Source organism: Haliaeetus leucocephalus, unplaced genomic scaffold (genome assembly GCF_000737465.1).
Source record: "Haliaeetus leucocephalus isolate CR32 unplaced genomic scaffold, Haliaeetus_leucocephalus-4.0 Scaffold306, whole genome shotgun sequence".
NCBI lineage: Eukaryota > Metazoa > Chordata > Aves > Accipitriformes > Accipitridae > Haliaeetus > Haliaeetus leucocephalus.
Genome location: NW_010972742.1, coordinates 5841069 through 5860073, shown reverse-complemented (window position 1 = coordinate 5860073; position 19005 = coordinate 5841069). Strand labels below are relative to the sequence as shown.

Sequence of the window (19005 nt, the reverse complement as noted above, 5' to 3'; positions counted from 1 at the left end):
TCCAGCATTGCTATCAGTATTCTCAGTAGACTCCTGAAATAAAGCTTATAAGAACGGAGATGAAGAAGGGGTTGTTGGCATGTTTGCAAATGTCAGCAGAATGAAAAAGGTGCAGATAAGCATAGTGAACAAAATGTTACTGGTTACTAAAGTTTTCTGTGTGACATTGTAAAGCTTCAGTGGGTCCAGCATGAGAGTTTCTTGTGTAAACAGTCATGCTATAAAACTGGTCTGCAATATCAGTGGGGGTTTTTTTGTTTCTTTTGCAGGAACTGAATGAGCGCTGGAGATCTCTGCAGCAGTTAGCAGAGGAGCGAAGCCAGCTGTTGGGCAGTGCCCATGAAGTCCAGAGATTCCACAGGTGAGGTGTTTGTATCATATTTGGTCTCAATTCAGTAAAACGCTTTGTCTGTTAAGAGTTCTAAAACATAGTGGGACCTATTCCAAACAAATCATATTTCAACTCCCAGCTTGTTCAGTGGAAGTTACACCACCAGTGGTCCAACAAGAATTCTTTATATTCTTCCTAGAAAGACTTGTTAACACGAAAGCATGGAATTGCTGTGGACTTGGGAGGTCTGGACTACTGTCCTATTTTGCCAAAGTTCACTTGTGTCATCTTGCGAAGTAATTTAATAGAACAGTCAACTACGAGAGCTTCTCTGGAAATCGGTGACCTGCTAGGTATCAGAGATCCTAGTCTGACCTCCATTTTAATTCTCTTTTTGCCTTCCCTTCACTCAAATCAGAGATGCTGATGAAACGAAAGAATGGATAGAAGAAAAGAATCAAGCATTAAATACAGACAACTATGGACACGACTTGGCCAGTGTGCAGGCTCTACAGCGCAAACATGAAGGCTTTGAGAGGGACTTGGCAGCTCTTGGAGACAAGGTGAGATTGAGAGGACAAAACCAAAAGCTTTCTTTTTATCTAGCAGAAATGATTGAACTATAGCAAAGATTCTTCTTGTTTTCATTGTGTTCATTTCCCTTTCTCTAATTCTAGGTGAATTCTCTTGGTGAAACTGCCCAGCGTCTGATTCAGTCACATCCAGAATCTGCTGAGGATCTCCAAGAAAAATGTACTGAGTTGAATCAGGCTTGGAATAGTCTGGGGAAACGTGCTGACCAGCGCAAAGAGAAGCTTGGAGATTCTCATGACCTGCAGCGTTTCCTCAGTGACTTCAGGTAAAGATGCTATTCCCCTCCCCCCCAGTTTGTCTGTCTGGTATATTATTAGTAAAGTATATATGGCATATTGTTCCACAGGAGTATTTCTGGGGCGGGTTCAAAAAAGGACTGTTTTTCCTGTTCTGACTTATTTCAATGGAGGGAGGGAAAAATTCTCTCATTAATATGTGTTCACAGGGACCTTATGTCTTGGATCAATGGAATCCGGGGCCTGGTCTCCTCAGATGAACTTGCAAAGGATGTGACTGGAGCTGAAGCTTTATTGGAAAGGCACCAGGTATGTGAAAGATAAGTGTGTATCATAAACATCAACAAATGTTTCTTTTTCTAATGCTTTCCAGTTAGAGTTCCAAAAATAGATCAGTTCCAGCTCTGCCGTCTATTTAATAACGCATCTCTGTACCTTGCAGGAACACCGCACTGAAATAGATGCAAGGGCTGGCACTTTCCAGGCATTTGAACAGTTTGGACAACAACTTCTGGCTCATGGACACTATGCCAGCCCAGAGATCAAGGAGAAACTGGATATTCTAGATCAAGAACGGACAGACCTAGAGAAGGCCTGGGTCCAGCGCAGAATGATGCTAGACCAGTGCCTAGAACTACAGGTACTCTACTGCCTTTTTAAAAAGAAAAATAATTTCTAAGAATTATTCTTTCATAGTGATGAGCAGTGCTTTTGGTCTGTCTTTCTCATGCTTTGGAGTTTTTTCTCCCTAGCTGTTTCATCGGGACTGTGAACAAGCTGAAAACTGGATGGCTGCCCGAGAGGCTTTCCTAAATACAGAAGATAAAGGAGACTCCTTAGACAGTGTGGAGGCGCTCATCAAGAAGCATGAAGATTTTGATAAGGCAATCAATGTCCAGGTGAGGAGTGTTGCTGAAGTAAGGGGAAAATATTTTTTTTTTTCTTATGCAGATTATTAGCAGAAGAAGTTACTACTGTGTATGGCTTCTAAAGTTCAGTTCTAAATATTCAGCCATTTGGGATCTGTAGCAGACGTCTAGAAGCGGCTAATGCAGATAGGGATGTATTTCACTGTCTACAAACGGTGTAGAAATAGTGGCAAGTATTTGTGTAAATCTCTTACTGATTGGAAACAGATTTCTTTTTTTTGCAACAGAAAAATGTATGTTTTCAGTTTCTTGTAAAAGAACACTACCTGGTTTTCTTGAGAGATTGTACTGCTGTAGCTTCAAGTCCAAAAGATAACTTTTTTCCTAAATGCCACAAGTGAAAGATGTTTTGAAGTTAAGATTTCCACTCCTGCAGAAGACAGTCTTTCTTCATAGAGTCACATTTACAATAATGTGTATTTAAAGAAGGAAAAAAAGCCTTGTTCTGTTCCAGATGCTGCTCATCACTTGACTTTAAGGAACCACAGTTCTAATTTATGGCTTCTGTTTTTAATAGGAAGAGAAAATTGCGGTCTTACAGTCTTTTGCTGACCAGTTGATCTCTGCTGATCATTATGCAAAAGGAGTCATCGCTAACAGACGCAATGAGGTTCTGGACAGGTCAGTATTGCTCTGTTAGATGGGATGCAGAAAGATAATGCTCTTTGGCAACGTTTTGTAGCTGTTAAACGTGGTGCCATGTGCAGTCCTAGTTTTTCATTCAACATACATATCTAATTGCATATAGGTGGCTTCGTCTGAAAGCTCAAATGATTGAAAAGAGATCGAAGCTAGGAGAATCTCAGACACTCCAGCAGTTCAGTCGTGATGTGGATGAAATAGAAGCTTGGATCAGTGAAAAGCTCCAAACTGCAAGTGATGAATCATACAAGGATCCCACAAATATCCAGGTGAATATGATTCTCAGCTCAAAAAATCAAAATTTAATTTTTAGCTTTGCAAAGTATAGTCTGGTTTGAAAAAACATGCTCAGGAATTCTTGTTCAGTGATAACAGAATAATACACCATGTTGGACTTGGTCTCCCTTGAACAAGGAGAAAATGGAAGTTTCATTATGCATGAAAGGAGACCCAAAATAGAACTCACTTGGTAATTATTGATGCATATAATTAATAAGATATGTGGTATCTGCAGCAGCAAGTTTCCTGAAGAAACCCCTTGAGTAGCTATTCTGTCTTTCTCCCAGCATCTAGATAATAAAATAAGGAAATGGAGTTCTTGGGTCTCATGTCTGTCTTATGTTCTAAAATGTGAAGTCTCATTTATTTTCCAGTCCTAAGGATTAATTAATTAAAGTTACCTCTTATGTTTTAATACTGGTTTATGGAGTAGTATGAATGCACTGAACTACTTCTCTCGATCTGTTTTATAGCTTTCCAAACTGCTGGTAAGTAGTTTGGACTAGCCCTGGTATGTGAATTTGTTTTCTTTGTATAGCTTATGTGTAAGCACAAGGTCTGGTTGCAGTCTGTTGCTCCATCCATCAGTTCATGCAATCTCTTTGTTTTCTATTAGTTTTTGACCTACATGCAGGTACAGCTATTGATCTTCATGTTATGGGTGTGGCTTTTTTGTTAATGCCTATTCAGCATCACTTATTTATGTATTTGTTTTGCAGGTGTTCTGCATGACCTGTTTAATTTGTGGTGCATTAGTGATGTAGTTTGGGGTTTTTTAGGAGTTAGCCCATAGAAAAATGGGTTTCTATCCTCCTTTTTTGGAAATTTGGCTATTGGGCCTGTCATCCTCCTGTCTGGATCTTCAGTGGTGATGATTTAACACATCACGCATAATGCCAACTCTCTCGCATTTGTAGAATCAAATGCTGAAGATGAAGGATTCAATAAAACAAATAGACCTAGATGGCTTAGTTCTTGCAGCAGTAGTATAGAAGGGAATAATACAGAAGGAACACTCCAGAAGAAGATACATACCAGATGGAAAGCTGACAGGACTTGTAAGAATCCAAGAAGTCGAGTAAAATGAGGATATATGGAAGAAGAAGACAGAACAAAGAAAGGGGAAGCAACTAGAGTAAAAAAGGAGAGAATCATTGGTTGTCACTTTAGGCTGTGGTACATTAAAAAAATTTTTTTTTTTAGTTGAAAAAATTAGAATTTTATATTAAATTAAAAAAGGCTTGTCTTGGATTTGTTGTCATGGTAATTATATGGAGATATGCAATTGGCAGCTTTTTAGCTGAATTTTACATGTCGGAAAATCTAGCTTTAAAGGGTATGTTTTTATAATCTCAGCATTCAGGTTTAACAGTTCCCAAAATAAAGCAGTTCATGCAGAATTTCTCATGCCAGCGCTATAGAATTTTCCATCTTTTATTTTTAATCTAACATTCCTTTAATTTCATTCTCTCAGGGCACTGTATACCCATGTCCAATGTTACTAGCATTTCCAGTTAATACTTGTAAATTCTGTCTTGTCACTTTTGTGCTACGGTTATCTTCCTGGTGGGTGGATGGATCATGTGTATATGAGAGAGAACTGCGCACTTCCTCCCACACCAAGGCTCCTATTGTTCTCATGGTGCTTTCAACTCAGCAGAGAAATTTTTTTAACGAATAATTCACAGTTATTTTTATAGAGTTTATGGTTGTTAATTCACTATTTTAATATATAATGTGGTCACATATGACTTTGACTAATATCAAAACTGCAGAAAGCAGCTGCAGCAGTGATTTCTCTTAATTACCTATGGATGAGGAAGGGAAATAGAAATTTGAGAAATTACTAGAGGAGTAGAAAGGATTATCTACTGTGCTTCTGCTTAGGGTATGTATAATTGCTGCTTTCCAAGGTGATGGCATTGAAAATGAGAAAGCTTTACTTGAGTAACAGCTAAGCTTAGTGCAAGGAACGTTGCATGGGCATCTGTAAAATGCAGAAGATATTGCCTGAGTTGTATGTATCGGCTCACAGACAGTTTTGCTAGGTAAAAGCTCGATGGTTACTCACATTAATGAGAGTTACTATTTGAGTGAGCAATAAGTATTCCTAATGAGAGAGAGTATTTCTTTAGATCAGACTATATACAGACCTCTTTATGTATGTAGATAACTCTTGTGCTCTCCTCTCAACCCATGAGAACAATTTAGGAGCCCTTTGTCCAGTCTCTAACAGTTTTGCTTTTGTCATATTCAGAGCAAACACCAGAAACACCAAGCCTTTGAAGCTGAGCTCCATGCCAATGCGGATCGGATCCGCGGGGTCATTGATATGGGGAACTCGCTGATTGAAAGAGGAGCATGTGCTGGCAGTGAGGACGCTGTGAAGGTAGATACAACAAGTCTTAGAAGATTTGCTTAGTTTTTGCTTTGAGAAGTGTTTGGATAATTGGGGGAGGAGAATGTCCCTCAAAAACAAATCTTGTTTTATAGAAGCTTTTCTATTTCAACTATGCAGTAGAAATCAGGGTAATCATTCTGCTTTGTTCTCAAGGGTGAGAACTTTTCTGATCTTATGATCAGGATGTAAAATTTGAACTGAATTAAGCTAGGCAGCATGAAATAGCGACTGTGTAATTTGCCTATCTGGAATAAGCAGCAAAACTTGTACCTTATTCTGGTTTTGCATTTATCAGAACTTTTGGGTTTTGTTTGTAGCATTTATCTTTTCCATTTTATAACAGGCACGCCTAGCTGCCCTGGCTGACCAATGGCAATTCCTGGTACAGAAGTCAGCAGAGAAGAGTCAGAAACTGAAAGAAGCTAATAAGCAACAGAATTTCAATACTGGAATCAAGGACTTTGATTTCTGGCTTTCAGAGGTAACCAAGATTGGGATTATTTACTTGCAAGACTTATTTTTTTCTAATTTTTGATTCCCTTTGCTGATGTTAGATTTTGTGGAGCCCAGTCCACCTTTGAGCAAGTCTAGCTTTATTCCAAAAAAAAAAAAATTATTACAGCTAAAAATCTTGTGGATGTTTTTATGCTGTTATTTATAAACAATAAGGTGAGAAGTAGTATATTTACATAGAATCTGTTAGGAATTAAACAGGTGATGAGGCAAAAGTTTATCCTCACTGTAGGAGATTTGAGAAGAGAATTAATTTGCACAGTTTTAAAGACATTATGATTTCAAGGGTTTTGTGAAAATACAACTTGTTCTCCATCCCCTTTTTTCCTTCCCCACCCCCCCAGGTGGAGGCTTTGTTGGCATCTGAAGACTATGGGAAGGACTTGGCATCAGTTAACAACCTCCTGAAGAAACACCAGTTACTGGAAGCTGATATATCTGCTCACGAGGTATTGCTTTCTCTTTTAGTTTTGGAAGATAAGTCAGTAATTAGTAAATTCTACAGATAACACTTCAATACATGCTTCAGTCATATACTTGTTGAAACATGTTTTCTTAATAAAAACAGTGACTCTGCACAGCAGTTACATTATGATTTTTAAACTGCCGTAACAAACACAGAAATGAGATCCAGGCAATTCACACACTTTCACCCATGTTTCCAGGATCGTCTCAAGGACCTGAACAGTCAGGCTGACAGTTTGATGACCAGTAGTGCTTTTGATACATCCCAAGTAAAGGATAAACGTGAGACCATTAATGGACGCTTTCAGAGAATTAAGAGTATGGCAGCTGCCCGCCGAGCAAAGCTGAATGAGTCCCACCGTTTGCATCAGTTTTTCCGTGATATGGATGACGAGGAGTCCTGGATCAAGTGTGTATTTTGGAAGTTCTAGGCTCTGGCATGGGGACACATGCTTACTGCCAGCTTGCTAACAACATTCATAGTCTGTAGCACGGTTTTAGAACTTGCCTTTTCCACAAGTATGTGCCTCTACAAGAAATCACCTTTGCCCCCCATTCAAGGAAAACTGTATTCAAAATGGTTTCAGCGCTAGTTCTGGTGTGGCTTATCATCTACAGTTTTCTTTGGTCAAACCCCAAGAAGGAAAGCTCTGTACTGGAAAAAGTAATGCTGTTTAGGCCTGGACCAGATAACTGAAATTTTAGTCCAGTCTTTTTGGGAAAGCTCCTAGCAAAAATTCAAATCTTACTTTTTCAATTTGAAATATTTTTTTTGTTCTAGCTAGTTGTAGTAATGAATCGAATGCTCTTTCCATATTGGTGTTAGTATCCTGGGAGGAGGGAAGGAAGTGAGCCTGATAGAAATCATTCACATTAGAGCACTTTTTTTTGTCATGCTTGTAAAATAAAAAAAATAAAATTGGACAACAGCATGTAAACTTTATAAAAGGTATCTATGTTCTTAGAAAGAAAACAGTACAGAGAAACTCTGTCCTTCAGAGAGAAACAATAGGCCCTCCGTCACCTTTCTTTCCCCCCCACATTACCCCTGAATGTGCTGCCAGGAGCCAGCTGCTGTTTGCTGATAACTCATGTACACAATTTTTTACATCCAAGATTTTTGTGCTATGTAGAGCATTTTCTTATCTGCAGTCTTTTTTTTTTTTTCCTTTTGTCAGGTTTCACCTATAGAAGTAATTTTCAAATTTTATCTTTCTCTCTTCCCTCTTGAACTTAGAGAGAAGAAACTGTTGGTTAGCTCAGAGGACTATGGCAGAGACCTAACTGGTGTGCAGAACCTTAGGAAAAAACACAAGCGCTTAGAAGCAGAACTAGCTGCCCATGAACCTGCTATCCAGGTAAATGCTTCTCTCCTTGACATATTTCTCTATAAGCAGTGACTTTCTTGCTTGTGACAAATATGAAAGCCACCGGTAGGTTTGCTGGAATCCAAATAGAGTGCATAAGAAGAGAGCAAGTGATGTTCCATTAACTGTGTGTTTCTCCGCTTTGCAGGGTGTTCTAGACACTGGTAAGAAGCTTTCAGATGATAACACAATTGGAAAGGAGGAGATACAGCAGAGACTGGCTCAGTTTGTGGATCACTGGAAAGAGTTAAAACAGTTGGCAGCTGCTAGGTGTGTGAGACATGTTTTTGTAAAATTCAGTATTAATTAAAACATTTACATGGACTCATAATGACCAGATATTACTGAGTTTCAGGGGTTTAGGGTACGGGTCATTAGTTTATAATATGATGTACTAGCACATGTCAGGCTAGGAGACTAGATGACAGGCTCTAGGAGACTACTGAAAAGAGCTTTAGTGATAATGTTCCTCAGTAGAAACACGAGGGTTTTTTGAGGTATGCTGTGTTTAGCCTTTTCTTGCACCAGCTAGAAACCATAGACTTGAAATTAACTGGCCTTAATCCACTACCAGGATGTCTTTCTGAATAGAAGCTGTTGGGAGAAAATTATTCGTTTTAGTCCTTCAGTAGCTGCAGGCTTTGGCCTAGTGAATTTCTAGAGCTGTAGACACAGCAGTCTGCTGCTGGAGAAGTGAAGTGTGAGTGATTGTGTGTTTAGGGTTCAGTCTCTGTACATTCTTAGGTTTTCTGCTGCTGTTAATTTGTTTTTACATCTTATATCTAAAAGCCATAAAGCAACACTGTGACTAATTTTACCTTTCATTTCCCATACAGGGGTCAGCGTCTGGAGGAGTCTCTGGAGTACCAGCAGTTTGTAGCAAATGTTGAGGAAGAAGAAGCCTGGATCAATGAGAAAATGACACTGGTAGCCAGTGAGGATTATGGGGACACCCTTGCTGCTATCCAGGTATGAAGAAAGTTGTCAGCTCTTTGTTGTTCTTGTTGCATTATTGTTGGTTAGAGCTTAATGAACCTTTTCTTTAACCCTCTTTCCAATTTAGAGGCTATTGTTCGTTTCTTTTGAAGGCCTACATTGTAAAAAACATGAATTCATTTTATAAAAGCATCCCAAGTATGTTATTTCCTGTAGCAATGACTTGCAAGTTGGTGTAGCTTTGCATCTCTTGACCTCTGATGGGCAGTCCTGGTTCAGTCAAATGGCTGAAGTTATATTTGAAGTCAGTATCAGTCTCCTTTTGTCCACAGAAAAACAGAAAGTTGTGCTAATCAGCTAAGATTAATAGGTTTTGCCAGAAAAAGTTTATGCTAGCTGATTATAACAATAAATTATCTTTCTTTTATTTTTAATAAGTGGTGAGAAATTATTTTTAAAAGTGACTGTGTATTGTATTTGCAGGGCTTGCTGAAAAAGCATGAAGCATTCGAGACTGATTTTACTGTCCACAAAGACAGAGTGAACGATGTTTGTGCTAATGGAGAGGATCTCATTAAAAAGGTGAGTATAAACTGGTAAATAAATAAAAAAAAAAAAAACAAAACCTTCAAAGGCTACCCAAGACATTTTCATGTCGAAGTATACTTATTCTTCTCTGAGGATTGATTTGTCATCTCTTTGAAAAGAGCTTTTACTCATTTTTTGCAGCTGAATAAGCTGTTGGTGTTAACTGCTTTCAAAGCTATTTCTTGGACAGTGGATGTACATTGAGAACAAAGTCTTTTAGTTGAAGTCCTTGCTCTGTCACCAACTTCCAGGATGCCTTAAGCTCATATGGTATGTGGTGGTTTTTTTTCTCCTGTCATGTAGAACAATCACCACGAGGAGAACATTACTGCCAAGATGAAGGGCCTCAGAGGCAAGGTGTCAGATCTGGAGAAAGCAGCAGCTCAGAGGAAAGCCAAGTTGGATGAGAACTCTGCCTTCCTCCAGTTCAACTGGAAAGCAGATGTAGTGGAGTCATGGATAGGTACGTTCTATGTTGGGGCACAGTATCCTGTCACAAAGAAACTGAAATGCTCCTTCATTTCAAAAGATCTCAGTTTCTCACTTGCTGTTGTAACGAGCAGACCTAATTCCAAAGTAATCAGCAGTGCTATACCTGATTTATGCTTTTAGGGTAACCTTATTTGGAATAGAGGAAACATTTGAGATAGAGGTTGACATTTTTACCGCATTTGTTTCATTTTCCAGGTGAGAAGGAAAACAGTCTGAAGACAGATGATTATGGACGCGATCTCTCTTCTGTGCAAACACTACTCACCAAACAGGTTAGTGCTAATGCTGCTTCCACCCCGTACATGATGGAGAGAACAGGTGAACTCTTCTGGAATACACAAGAATCTAGTATTTATGTTTGAAATACATGCAGGGTATTGGAATAGTTAAATAAAAATACAATCCAAAATATTTTGTTCTTTTAATGCTTCAGGAAACTTTTGACGCTGGACTTCAGGCTTTCCAGCAGGAGGGAATTGCAAACATCACAGCTCTGAAAGACCAGCTACTAGCAGCCAAACATATCCAGTCAAAGGCCATTGAGGCTCGGCATGCTTCCTTGATGAAACGCTGGAATCAGCTACTTGCTAATTCTGCTGCCAGGAAAAAGAAACTCTTGGAGGCTCAGGAGCATTTCAGAAAGGTGAGTGGCCAAACCATGGGGCTATACAAAAATCTTATTATTCTCTTTGAAAAAAACATACAACACTTGTAACTTCTGTAGTTTTTGATTTGCAGCTAATGATTATGGAGATCCTGGAGACTTGTCATAAGAATTTTTTAGATTCTTGCAACAAATAAGTAATAAAGGCAAACTATCACCAATGCATGTTAATTCCAGATCAACTCATACAGAATATTTGCATTACTGCATAACTGAATACCTAGATTGTTTTCTCTTTTCCAGGTTGAGGATCTGTTCCTGACTTTTGCAAAGAAGGCGTCTGCCTTCAACAGTTGGTTTGAGAATGCTGAAGAGGACCTGACAGATCCTGTGCGCTGTAACTCACTGGAAGAAATCAAAGCACTGCGAGAAGCTCATGACGCTTTCCGTTCTTCACTTAGTTCTGCCCAAGCTGACTTCAATCAGCTGGCAGAGCTTGATCGCCAGATCAAGAGCTTCCGTGTAGCCTCCAACCCATATACTTGGTTTACTATGGAGGCTCTTGAAGAAACCTGGAGGAATCTGCAGAAAATTATCAAGGCAAGTCAGAGAGAGAGAGTGTTTTCATAGTTTACAACCTTTCAAGTCTTCCCTGGAAGTTATCCTCCAAGATAATCAGTACACAAGTTTGTCACTATACTACAGATGGAAATATCTCAAAATTTGGGAGCAAAGAAAAAATTTCATTAGCTATAAACTTGTTTTCATGGTCTTCCATTTGTGGCCTTTCAAAAGATAAAGCACATGTCCCTTGCTTGCTAACTATAAAATGTTTTGTGTCCATGTTATGCAGTAAAGTAACTGCTGGTTCAATTCCAATTCTCAAGACTTCAGTCGGAATGCTCTGTAGTGTTATCTTAAATGATTTTGTCTAGATATCCAGGACACTCCTTGAGCACTCAGTCTTGTTTTGAGCTTCAGAACTGTGCTGGTATGCAGCTCTTAGTTTTTGGTTTTTATGACAGGATGAGGGCAATCACATTATTTCTCTGTTTGGTATTACTTTTGTTCATTTCTCAGGAACGTGAATTGGAGCTGCAGAAGGAACAGCGAAGGCAGGAAGAAAATGACAAATTGCGCCAGGAATTTGCTCAGCATGCTAATGCTTTCCATCAGTGGATTCAGGAGACCAGGTATAGTTTGTCTTCCCAGGAGCTGCCCTTACAGAATTACTCAGCTAATATTTGTATCCATCCTACATCTCTGTGGTCTGTCTAAGTTGTAAATGTTTCCTGCTGAAAAACAGCTATTCAGGACTTGTTCATTTCCTGCAGTTGGGATTTGAGGGGAGGCCCTGTTAGCCACAGGGAAGAGGAAGGCCGTGAAACACCAGAGTTTAAAAACGCTTCTGCTTCTGAATTCATTTTCCTGTAGTAATTCCAGTTACCCAGGACTTAATTCTTCTCCAGTTATTCCTGACCTAGTCTGCAGTACAGCTGGGGGGTGGGGAACAAACAGCTTGAAGCAGACGGTGTGAAGTGCCAGTGGTGTTTCTGTAATGCTCCTTTTGTATTGAATAGCATATTAGAAATCTCACTAGAATTTCAGTAGAGAAAGAAGCTGTGAAAAAAGCTTAAGACTACTTTGTAATCATTTACCTGGGGTGCTCTCTAGTAATATGCCTTGGGAGAGGGTAGTAAAGATTTATCAACTGCGTTGGAAATAAAAAATCTTAAGGTCGAGAATTGCAGTGAACTGAAGAGCATGTTTCTAGAAAACAGAGGTAACTGTGCTTGGACAGTGCTGTTAGCCAAGTCTGACACACTCTGGTTGTGGTTCAGAGGAGGTGAGTTCTGTTTTCTTGTAATCGTGTGATTCTCTGTCCCTGTGTGTTTACGAATAGTTCTGTATGTGTCTTCATGAAATAATGAAATATAAATACGATTTTTAACTTCTTGATGTTTGCTTCCCACCCAAATCTCTGTCCCTCTCTTACTGTCTTGTCTCTGTCCTGCTGCCTGATGTTTGGATCTTCACATTCTACAGGACTTACCTGCTAGATGGGTTAGTATTGAATTTTATATCTTTAAAAATTTGGTGATGTGTTCTGCTCTGTCTGCGTGTTTTCTTCTGTCACTACATTGCTCGTGAAAGCTGCGCTGAAACCCCTTTTATGTGAAAAGAGCAATCTGTGGCTGAGGTGCACAGATACAGGAAACAAGGTTTTGGAGTAGGTTAAGTATAAACCAGTAGAAAAATAACAATTTCCTAGTCAAAAGAAGAAGAAATTATTAATGGGTAGCCACTGGCATACTGTGGCAGTCCCGACTCTTGTTCTTGCTTTCTCTGAGGGCTTGCACAAGAAAAGGCTCTTAATCTGATGAGATATGGGAGAACATAGAATAGTCTGCCTTTGGAAAACAGCCGACATTCCTAGTTTTCCGACATCAGAGACTTGCCTAGTGGAATAAACTTTTCCATTATAACTGTTCTCAGAACAATTAAAGCTCCAAAGTATTGACCATTTTGGGTAAGGAGGAGGGAAGATTCCTATGAAGAGGCTTTCCTGAAATTATGTATCTTAAAACTCTGTAGTATGCAAATATGAGCCACCCATTTTTTAATCTGTTGCATAACCATGCCCCACAGAGATCATATTCTTGATAGGAGAAAACAAAACCTTCCAACATGAACCCACAAACTTGCCTGGGTTTGCAAGCAGTTTGATGCTGGCAGTTTTAAGTCCGCTTTGTGTCCATGGGAATAGTTCCTGATGAGGATGCATGCTGGTCATTTGTCAAGAAGTGGAAAGGAACTAATAAAATCTTCTAAATGTCTTCAGACTGCCAAACCCTCTGAGCGTGTGTCTGTCCATTTAAATTTCTTCAGTATTAAAAATCTGCAGCACAATGGAAGCTTTGTAATAAGACATAATGTAAAATGCTAACAAATCGTGGATGGGCCTGGTGCGGAGGCCTGTGTGTCAGCCCTGTGTAAAGTGCTGGAGAGGAGGCAGGGGCCTTTCTCATAAAGAGAGAAGGCTTTTCAGAATAAAAGGGTGGAATCTTTGCAGATAACTGCTTATTTGCTCTGTAATGATCACAATGTCTTGTGTTCTGCTGTTTCTGCCAGATAAAAATAATTTGCCCCATTTTTGTTGTACAGTTTAATGGAACTGAGCAAATTTTCCTGGAACGGATGCTGAATTATCTGTTCCTTTGTAAAATAGTGTTGTAGATTAGTTCTGGTATCCAAGAATGAGCGGACAGAAAGGAGCCATTTACTAAAAGACGTAGGGTCAGAGTTCGAGATCACCATGCCAAGCTCTTTTGTTGAACAAATTACCAGAAGGCTGCTGATATGCCAGGCAGAGTTTGTCCTTAAGTCTGCATGAATAGATTAAAAACGCAGATTTAGTTCAAAGAGGCATTGGCTGGGCTTAGCCTTCCTTGGCAAGAGGGCAGGCAGAGCTTCAGGGAAGTTTCAAGATAAGAGTTGCCATGCGTACACCTTGCTTTTCAGTGTGCTGTAGCTGCTTGTGTGTGCCCAGTGCTGCCTGGAGGAGGTTTTCTTTTGGGAGGGGAGAAGGAATAATTTGGAGTTTAGGAAGAATGCCTTTAAAGAATGTGTAAATGAGTTAACTGCAAGACTTCAATTTGACTCTCAGTGAGACTCACTTTTTTGTGACTTACACAAAAATAATAACAGATTATTTTCATGTATGTGCAACCAGCATTTGAATAATTTTCTTTCATTAAGTACTTGCTTGTGTTTGCTGCAAGGTGGTGCTGGCTTGGAGTGTGGCTCCACTGCGGTGGCCGTGTTCTGGTGTGTTCTTTCCTCTGTTCTTTCTTTCTTCCTTTTTGGAATTTACTTGGTTTCTTTTCTTTGACTAGCATAGCATATCGTCGTGTCATTCGTGTCTATCAGTATGAAGTTGGGGATGATCTATCTGGAAGGTTTTTTCCTCTTATTTTCTTACCTCACTTTGGTTTTCAAATGCACTCTTTTAATTCCAAGGCTCGCTTTCCTTCCAACTAACTTTCACGGCTTAGAGATGCTTGGAGGTTTGTTTCCCTGTTGACTCTTTCCATGGCCGGTTCCCAGCTTCCTGCTCAGGGTTCTGGGTGTGCGCTTCATCTCTTTAGACATGCGTTGAATCTGAGCCTTAACTCTTGTGGTGAGAAACACCCAGATGTTTGGTGCGTTTTCATTGCTACAGAGTGATTCAGCACTTGAAATCCCTTTCTCAAGAAGCTCAAAAGCACGTAGGATAGATTTTAGTGGGGATGAGAACCTGGTTTTAGTGACTTAAATACCACAGAGTCAAAGGAGAGGACAGCCCACCTGCACAGCACCCAGACTTGCTGTCCGTGCACAGGTCATTCAGTATGAACTCTCACCATACATGTTGGAAGGACAGAGATTCTTGAACACTGCTGCTTAAAGGTTGCTTAGGATCTTGGGGCGGGGGAAGCAGCATCCAGAGGCTTTCCATAGCTAGTCCATAGGAAGTAGATCTTGGAGACCATCACCACAGTGGTGACCTTTATATGCTGACGTGGGGACTGCAGTGTGCCAAGAAGCTCAGTGTGGAAACTGGACTGAGAGGAGTGGCTGTGCCTCAGTTTCTCTGGGCACAGGATGGGAGAGGTGGGGTGGGAAAGGCAACTGTCCACCAGCCACTGGTGTGTAGGAGAGGTCTGTAGTTTTCTGCAGAGATTATGCCATATTAAGATTACTTTTAAACCAAACCAGTATTTTTCAAGATCTTTTTCCCCCATTTTATTCCCATGTAACACACCTCTGTAGAGCTCCTGTACCTTGCTGGCAAATCCAGCCCATCTCCAGTGAATCACCTGTAGTTCGTGTGTGCGTGTGTGTGCTGGGCACGGTGGAGTGGGGTGGGACTGCACTAAGTTTCTAATTTCATTAGGTCCAGTAAAGCGGGCGCTTTGGATCTGGCATGAAGTGTGGCTGCTGATCATGTTGCCTTTCAAATGGGGCTAGAAATTAACTATATAGAGAAATAAGAACCAAGATGTACACATGTCAGTCTGAAACAGGATGAGTCAGAATAAATGAAACACAAAAAATGTTTAAATATCTACAGAATAATACCGCTGTAAAGATTTTTAATTTCAAGGAAGGACTGTTAATTTCAAGCCCCACCTGCCATTTTTATGGGATAAGTGCTTTCTCTCACTGTGATTCTGTGTTTAGGTCTTGTATGGTGGAGGAATCGGGAACACTGGAATCACAGTTGGAAGCTACTAAAGTAAGCAATGCTCACCTACTGCTAAAACCTTTCCCGACTGATGACTTGGGAACACAGGGTGGGAATGGAAATGCATGCAATTGTATGGCAAAATCTGAATTGATTTTACACATTTTGAGTACTGAAGAGACCTTTGGGATTATCTATCTACGTATCTGATGTCAACTTGCATCACAAGCTGTTAAACACCACTCTGATGTAGTTTTCCTTTTTGTTCTTTTTTTCTAAATGAGCAGGATAGGGCAGAGAAGATATGGTATTTTCAGCATGTTTCCTAATAAGAGGGGTTTTTTTCTCTGAAGAATGGGTTTGCAAGCCCTGTTGGTTTCCAATAGTGTGCATGAAGACAAACATAGTTTTGAATACTATATCACAAATCCCAGTATATATATATGTATGTATATAATCCCAGCAGAAAAAGAAGAGTATAACCCTTCCTCCCCTGCTAGCCTGTGTTCTGACTTTTTAAGGGGTTTTTTGCACTCCTTGATTTTCTCCTTTTCACTCCCTCCTAACAGCGCAAGCACCAGGAGATCCGAGCTATGAGGAGCCAGCTGAAGAAGATTGAGGACCTTGGAGCAGCCATGGAAGAGGCACTTATCCTGGACAACAAATACACGGAACACAGCACTGTGGGGCTGGCACAGCAGTGGGACCAGCTTGACCAGCTGGGGATGAGAATGCAGCACAACCTCGAACAGCAGATTCAAGCTCGGTATTGCCTACCCCACGTGTGGCGTAAAGCGTGTCTAACTTGGGGGGATAAAAGACAGGAGACACATCTGCTTGTGTCTGAAAACAAACCTTGCGTGGTCTGTGCTAATGAGCCTCTCCTGTGCTCTGACTAATGGGTGTAGTGAGCTCGTAAATCCCCACCACCTCCTGGCTCTCTTCAGAGGGATGAAGTTAGCAGTTTTGGAAATAGTTCCTGTTGGCCATTAGCAGTGATGACATCTAGGGGGAATTGATTTATTCGTTGAGCTGTGGTGATGTATTGTTTGCTCACTTGTCCTCACCTTCTGATGCAGACGCTGGCCTGGGGCAAATGGACTCCAGCAGAGTTCTGCAGTTTAGGAACTGTTGACGAGCTTTGCTGCTTCCTTTTCAGAAACACGACTGGAGTCACCGAGGAGGCCCTTAAGGAGTTCAGCATGATGTTCAAGTGAGTTGCAGGGAAAGCATGCCAGAGGAAATGCTTGTGAGATATTTCTGGCACGTGGATGGCTCCTGTTTGCAGGATTCTCTGACTGATCTGTTTCTATCTCCTCTGTTGTCTGCCTGATTTTGTGCTGAGCTGCTCTGATCTCTGCCAGATGGCGGGACCCTCCGCAGACACGGCTGCCTGGAAGCCTCTCCTGGGCACCCTCACTTGTGGGTGGGCACAGTGGTGTAGAAACTGGGACTGCCAATGAATTCCAGCTGGGAATATAGCTGGGTTTTGGATGCTTTTTAAGCCAAGTAAAGAATTTGTGCTTACTTTTTATGTATGTTAGATAGAACTATTTATTGATTCAAGCTGATTTGTCTAGAATAGTGGGCTAGTTATAATGTATTGTAGTTTTCAGGCCACTTTTTATAGGTTTGAGTACTCAACAACTGACACTTAAAACTGTGGCTTTGTTTTTAGGCACTTTGACAAGGACAAATCTGGACGACTTAATCACCAGGAGTTTAAGTCTTGCTTGCGCTCTCTTGGCTACGACCTGCCTATGGTTGAGGAAGGAGAGCCAGACCCAGAGTTTGAGTCTATTCTTGACACTGTAGATCCCAATAGGTATGTGGGTTGGACCTTTTATTTCTATATTGCAAAATACTGTATCGGTAACCTTTGGGAGGTTGGCCTGAAGGTCTCTCACAAGCTGAGCGCTGTGCTTACTTCTGTTGTGGAGAGGCTATGGTTGTTTTCACAACAATTCATGTAAAAGAGACTTTATGAAGGTGAGAGTGACATCCATGAAGAAGAAATTCACTTTAGAAAATGATCTGGTGTTGACAGCCTCCTGTGTGAAGACTTTTACTCCTCCCAGAAAAGTTGAAGCCCCTCTCAAGAGGGTGTGGAAGTGCTGTGCTCGGGTATTAGTGGACAGCAGTGTTCACACGCTGTGTTTCATTGGCAGGGATGGACACGTCTCACTGCAGGAGTACATGGCGTTTATGATCAGCAGGGAAACAGAGAACGTGAAATCCAGTGAGGAGATCGAGAGCGCTTTCCGCGCCCTTAGCTCCGAGGGGAAGCCCTACGTGACCAAGGAGGAGCTCTACCAAGTAAGTACTGGTTGTGGCTCACCAGGGAGGAGCAGATGGAGGCTTTTTGTTTGTGGATTGTTAATGAAGACCAGCATTAATTGCTTAGAGGTTCATGTCACTGTGATTCAGTTCTGAACCTGCCAGGGTATCCTCCGCACAGAAGTGATGGTAACAGCCCTACCCCGTTGCTTTCTTGGCTCTATAGAGGAAGAGGAAAAGCTTTTAACTGCCAAACTACTCGGGTTGAGTAAAGAGCTACTCAAATGCCTGGGAAGGAGATGCATTCACTGTGTCTGTCCTCAGAAACTGACGCTTTCCTTTCATCACACGGGAGACTAGAGGTAGATGTTTCTCCAGACAGTGATTCAGAGGAGAAAACTTAAGCCTGAGCTTAGACAGCATGAACATCTCCTCCCTCTCACGGCCTTGCCAAGACAGCAAGTTTTTCCTGTCTAAATCCCACCAGCTGGCAGGGAAATAAAGAGGTTGCGCTTCTTCCTCGTATCAGTTACCTGTTCTGTCTTCTCTGTGGTGGGAAGACTCAGGTCAGAGCTTCCAGCCCTTAACCAAACAGTGCAAACAGCCAGAGCGTTTCCGCACAAGGCGTAGTTCTGCTGCTCTGGCTTCTGCCCCGAGCTGTGTGCCCCTGGGAACAGGAGGGCTGCTTGTAAATGCCCCATCCGCAGCCTCATAGTGCCCATCCCCACCTCTGCGCTTTGTCTTTGTCTTTCAGAATCTGACCCGGGAACAAGCTGATTACTGCATTTCTCACATGAAGCCCTACATGGACGGCAAGGGCAGAGAACTTCCTTCTGCCTATGACTACATAGAATTTACACGTTCACTCTTTGTGAATTGATCTAAAACACTAGTACCAAAAGATGCAAAGAACATGCTCACGTTTGCTGACTATAGCTCTGCATGTCTCTCTCTCTCTCTCTTTGTGCTCTACAATAATCAGTGTTACTTTATGATGTAACCTTAAACTGCTTAGCTTAAAACTCTTAGGGAAAACAAACATATTGCAGTGTGCTTCAATAAAAGTTACTGGTCGAACCACATCATCTTGTGTTTAATGGCTAAATGCAAATTTAACTGTTAGG

The 19005-nt window shown here is 41.0% G+C and overlaps 1 protein-coding gene across 5 annotated transcripts in view; it reads left to right on the top strand.

The window, feature by feature from the left end:
* The window catches only part of SPTAN1 (spectrin, alpha, non-erythrocytic 1), a 52846-nt gene extending 33883 nt beyond the window's left edge, over nt 1-18963 (top strand). For 2 of the 5 annotated variants that reach the window (XM_010570966.1, XM_010570967.1), the window contains 30 exons: nt 270-361; nt 750-894; nt 1009-1190; nt 1371-1470; nt 1604-1801; nt 1914-2060; nt 2608-2711; nt 2839-3001; nt 3485-3499; nt 5269-5400; nt 5756-5893; nt 6270-6374; nt 6591-6799; nt 7628-7748; nt 7906-8027; nt 8594-8726; nt 9177-9275; nt 9585-9744; nt 9969-10045; nt 10207-10416; nt 10681-10977; nt 11458-11570; nt 12424-12441; nt 14274-14336; nt 15601-15655; nt 16174-16370; nt 16764-16817; nt 17283-17429; nt 17773-17920; nt 18636-18963. In XM_010570966.1, the coding sequence (XP_010569268.1) occupies nt 270-361; nt 750-894; nt 1009-1190; nt 1371-1470; nt 1604-1801; nt 1914-2060; nt 2608-2711; nt 2839-3001; nt 3485-3499; nt 5269-5400; nt 5756-5893; nt 6270-6374; nt 6591-6799; nt 7628-7748; nt 7906-8027; nt 8594-8726; nt 9177-9275; nt 9585-9744; nt 9969-10045; nt 10207-10416; nt 10681-10977; nt 11458-11570; nt 12424-12441; nt 14274-14336; nt 15601-15655; nt 16174-16370; nt 16764-16817; nt 17283-17429; nt 17773-17920; nt 18636-18761 (3870 nt within the window). In that variant the 3' untranslated portion in view covers nt 18762-18963. The remainder of the gene's footprint in view (nt 1-269; nt 362-749; nt 895-1008; nt 1191-1370; nt 1471-1603; nt 1802-1913; nt 2061-2607; nt 2712-2838; nt 3002-3484; nt 3500-5268; nt 5401-5755; nt 5894-6269; nt 6375-6590; nt 6800-7627; nt 7749-7905; nt 8028-8593; nt 8727-9176; nt 9276-9584; nt 9745-9968; nt 10046-10206; nt 10417-10680; nt 10978-11457; nt 11571-12423; nt 12442-14273; nt 14337-15600; nt 15656-16173; nt 16371-16763; nt 16818-17282; nt 17430-17772; nt 17921-18635) is intronic. The other 3 variants (XM_010570971.1, XM_010570969.1, XM_010570970.1) reach the window with 2 other exon arrangements.
* Nucleotides 18964-19005: the final 42 nt, after the last annotated feature.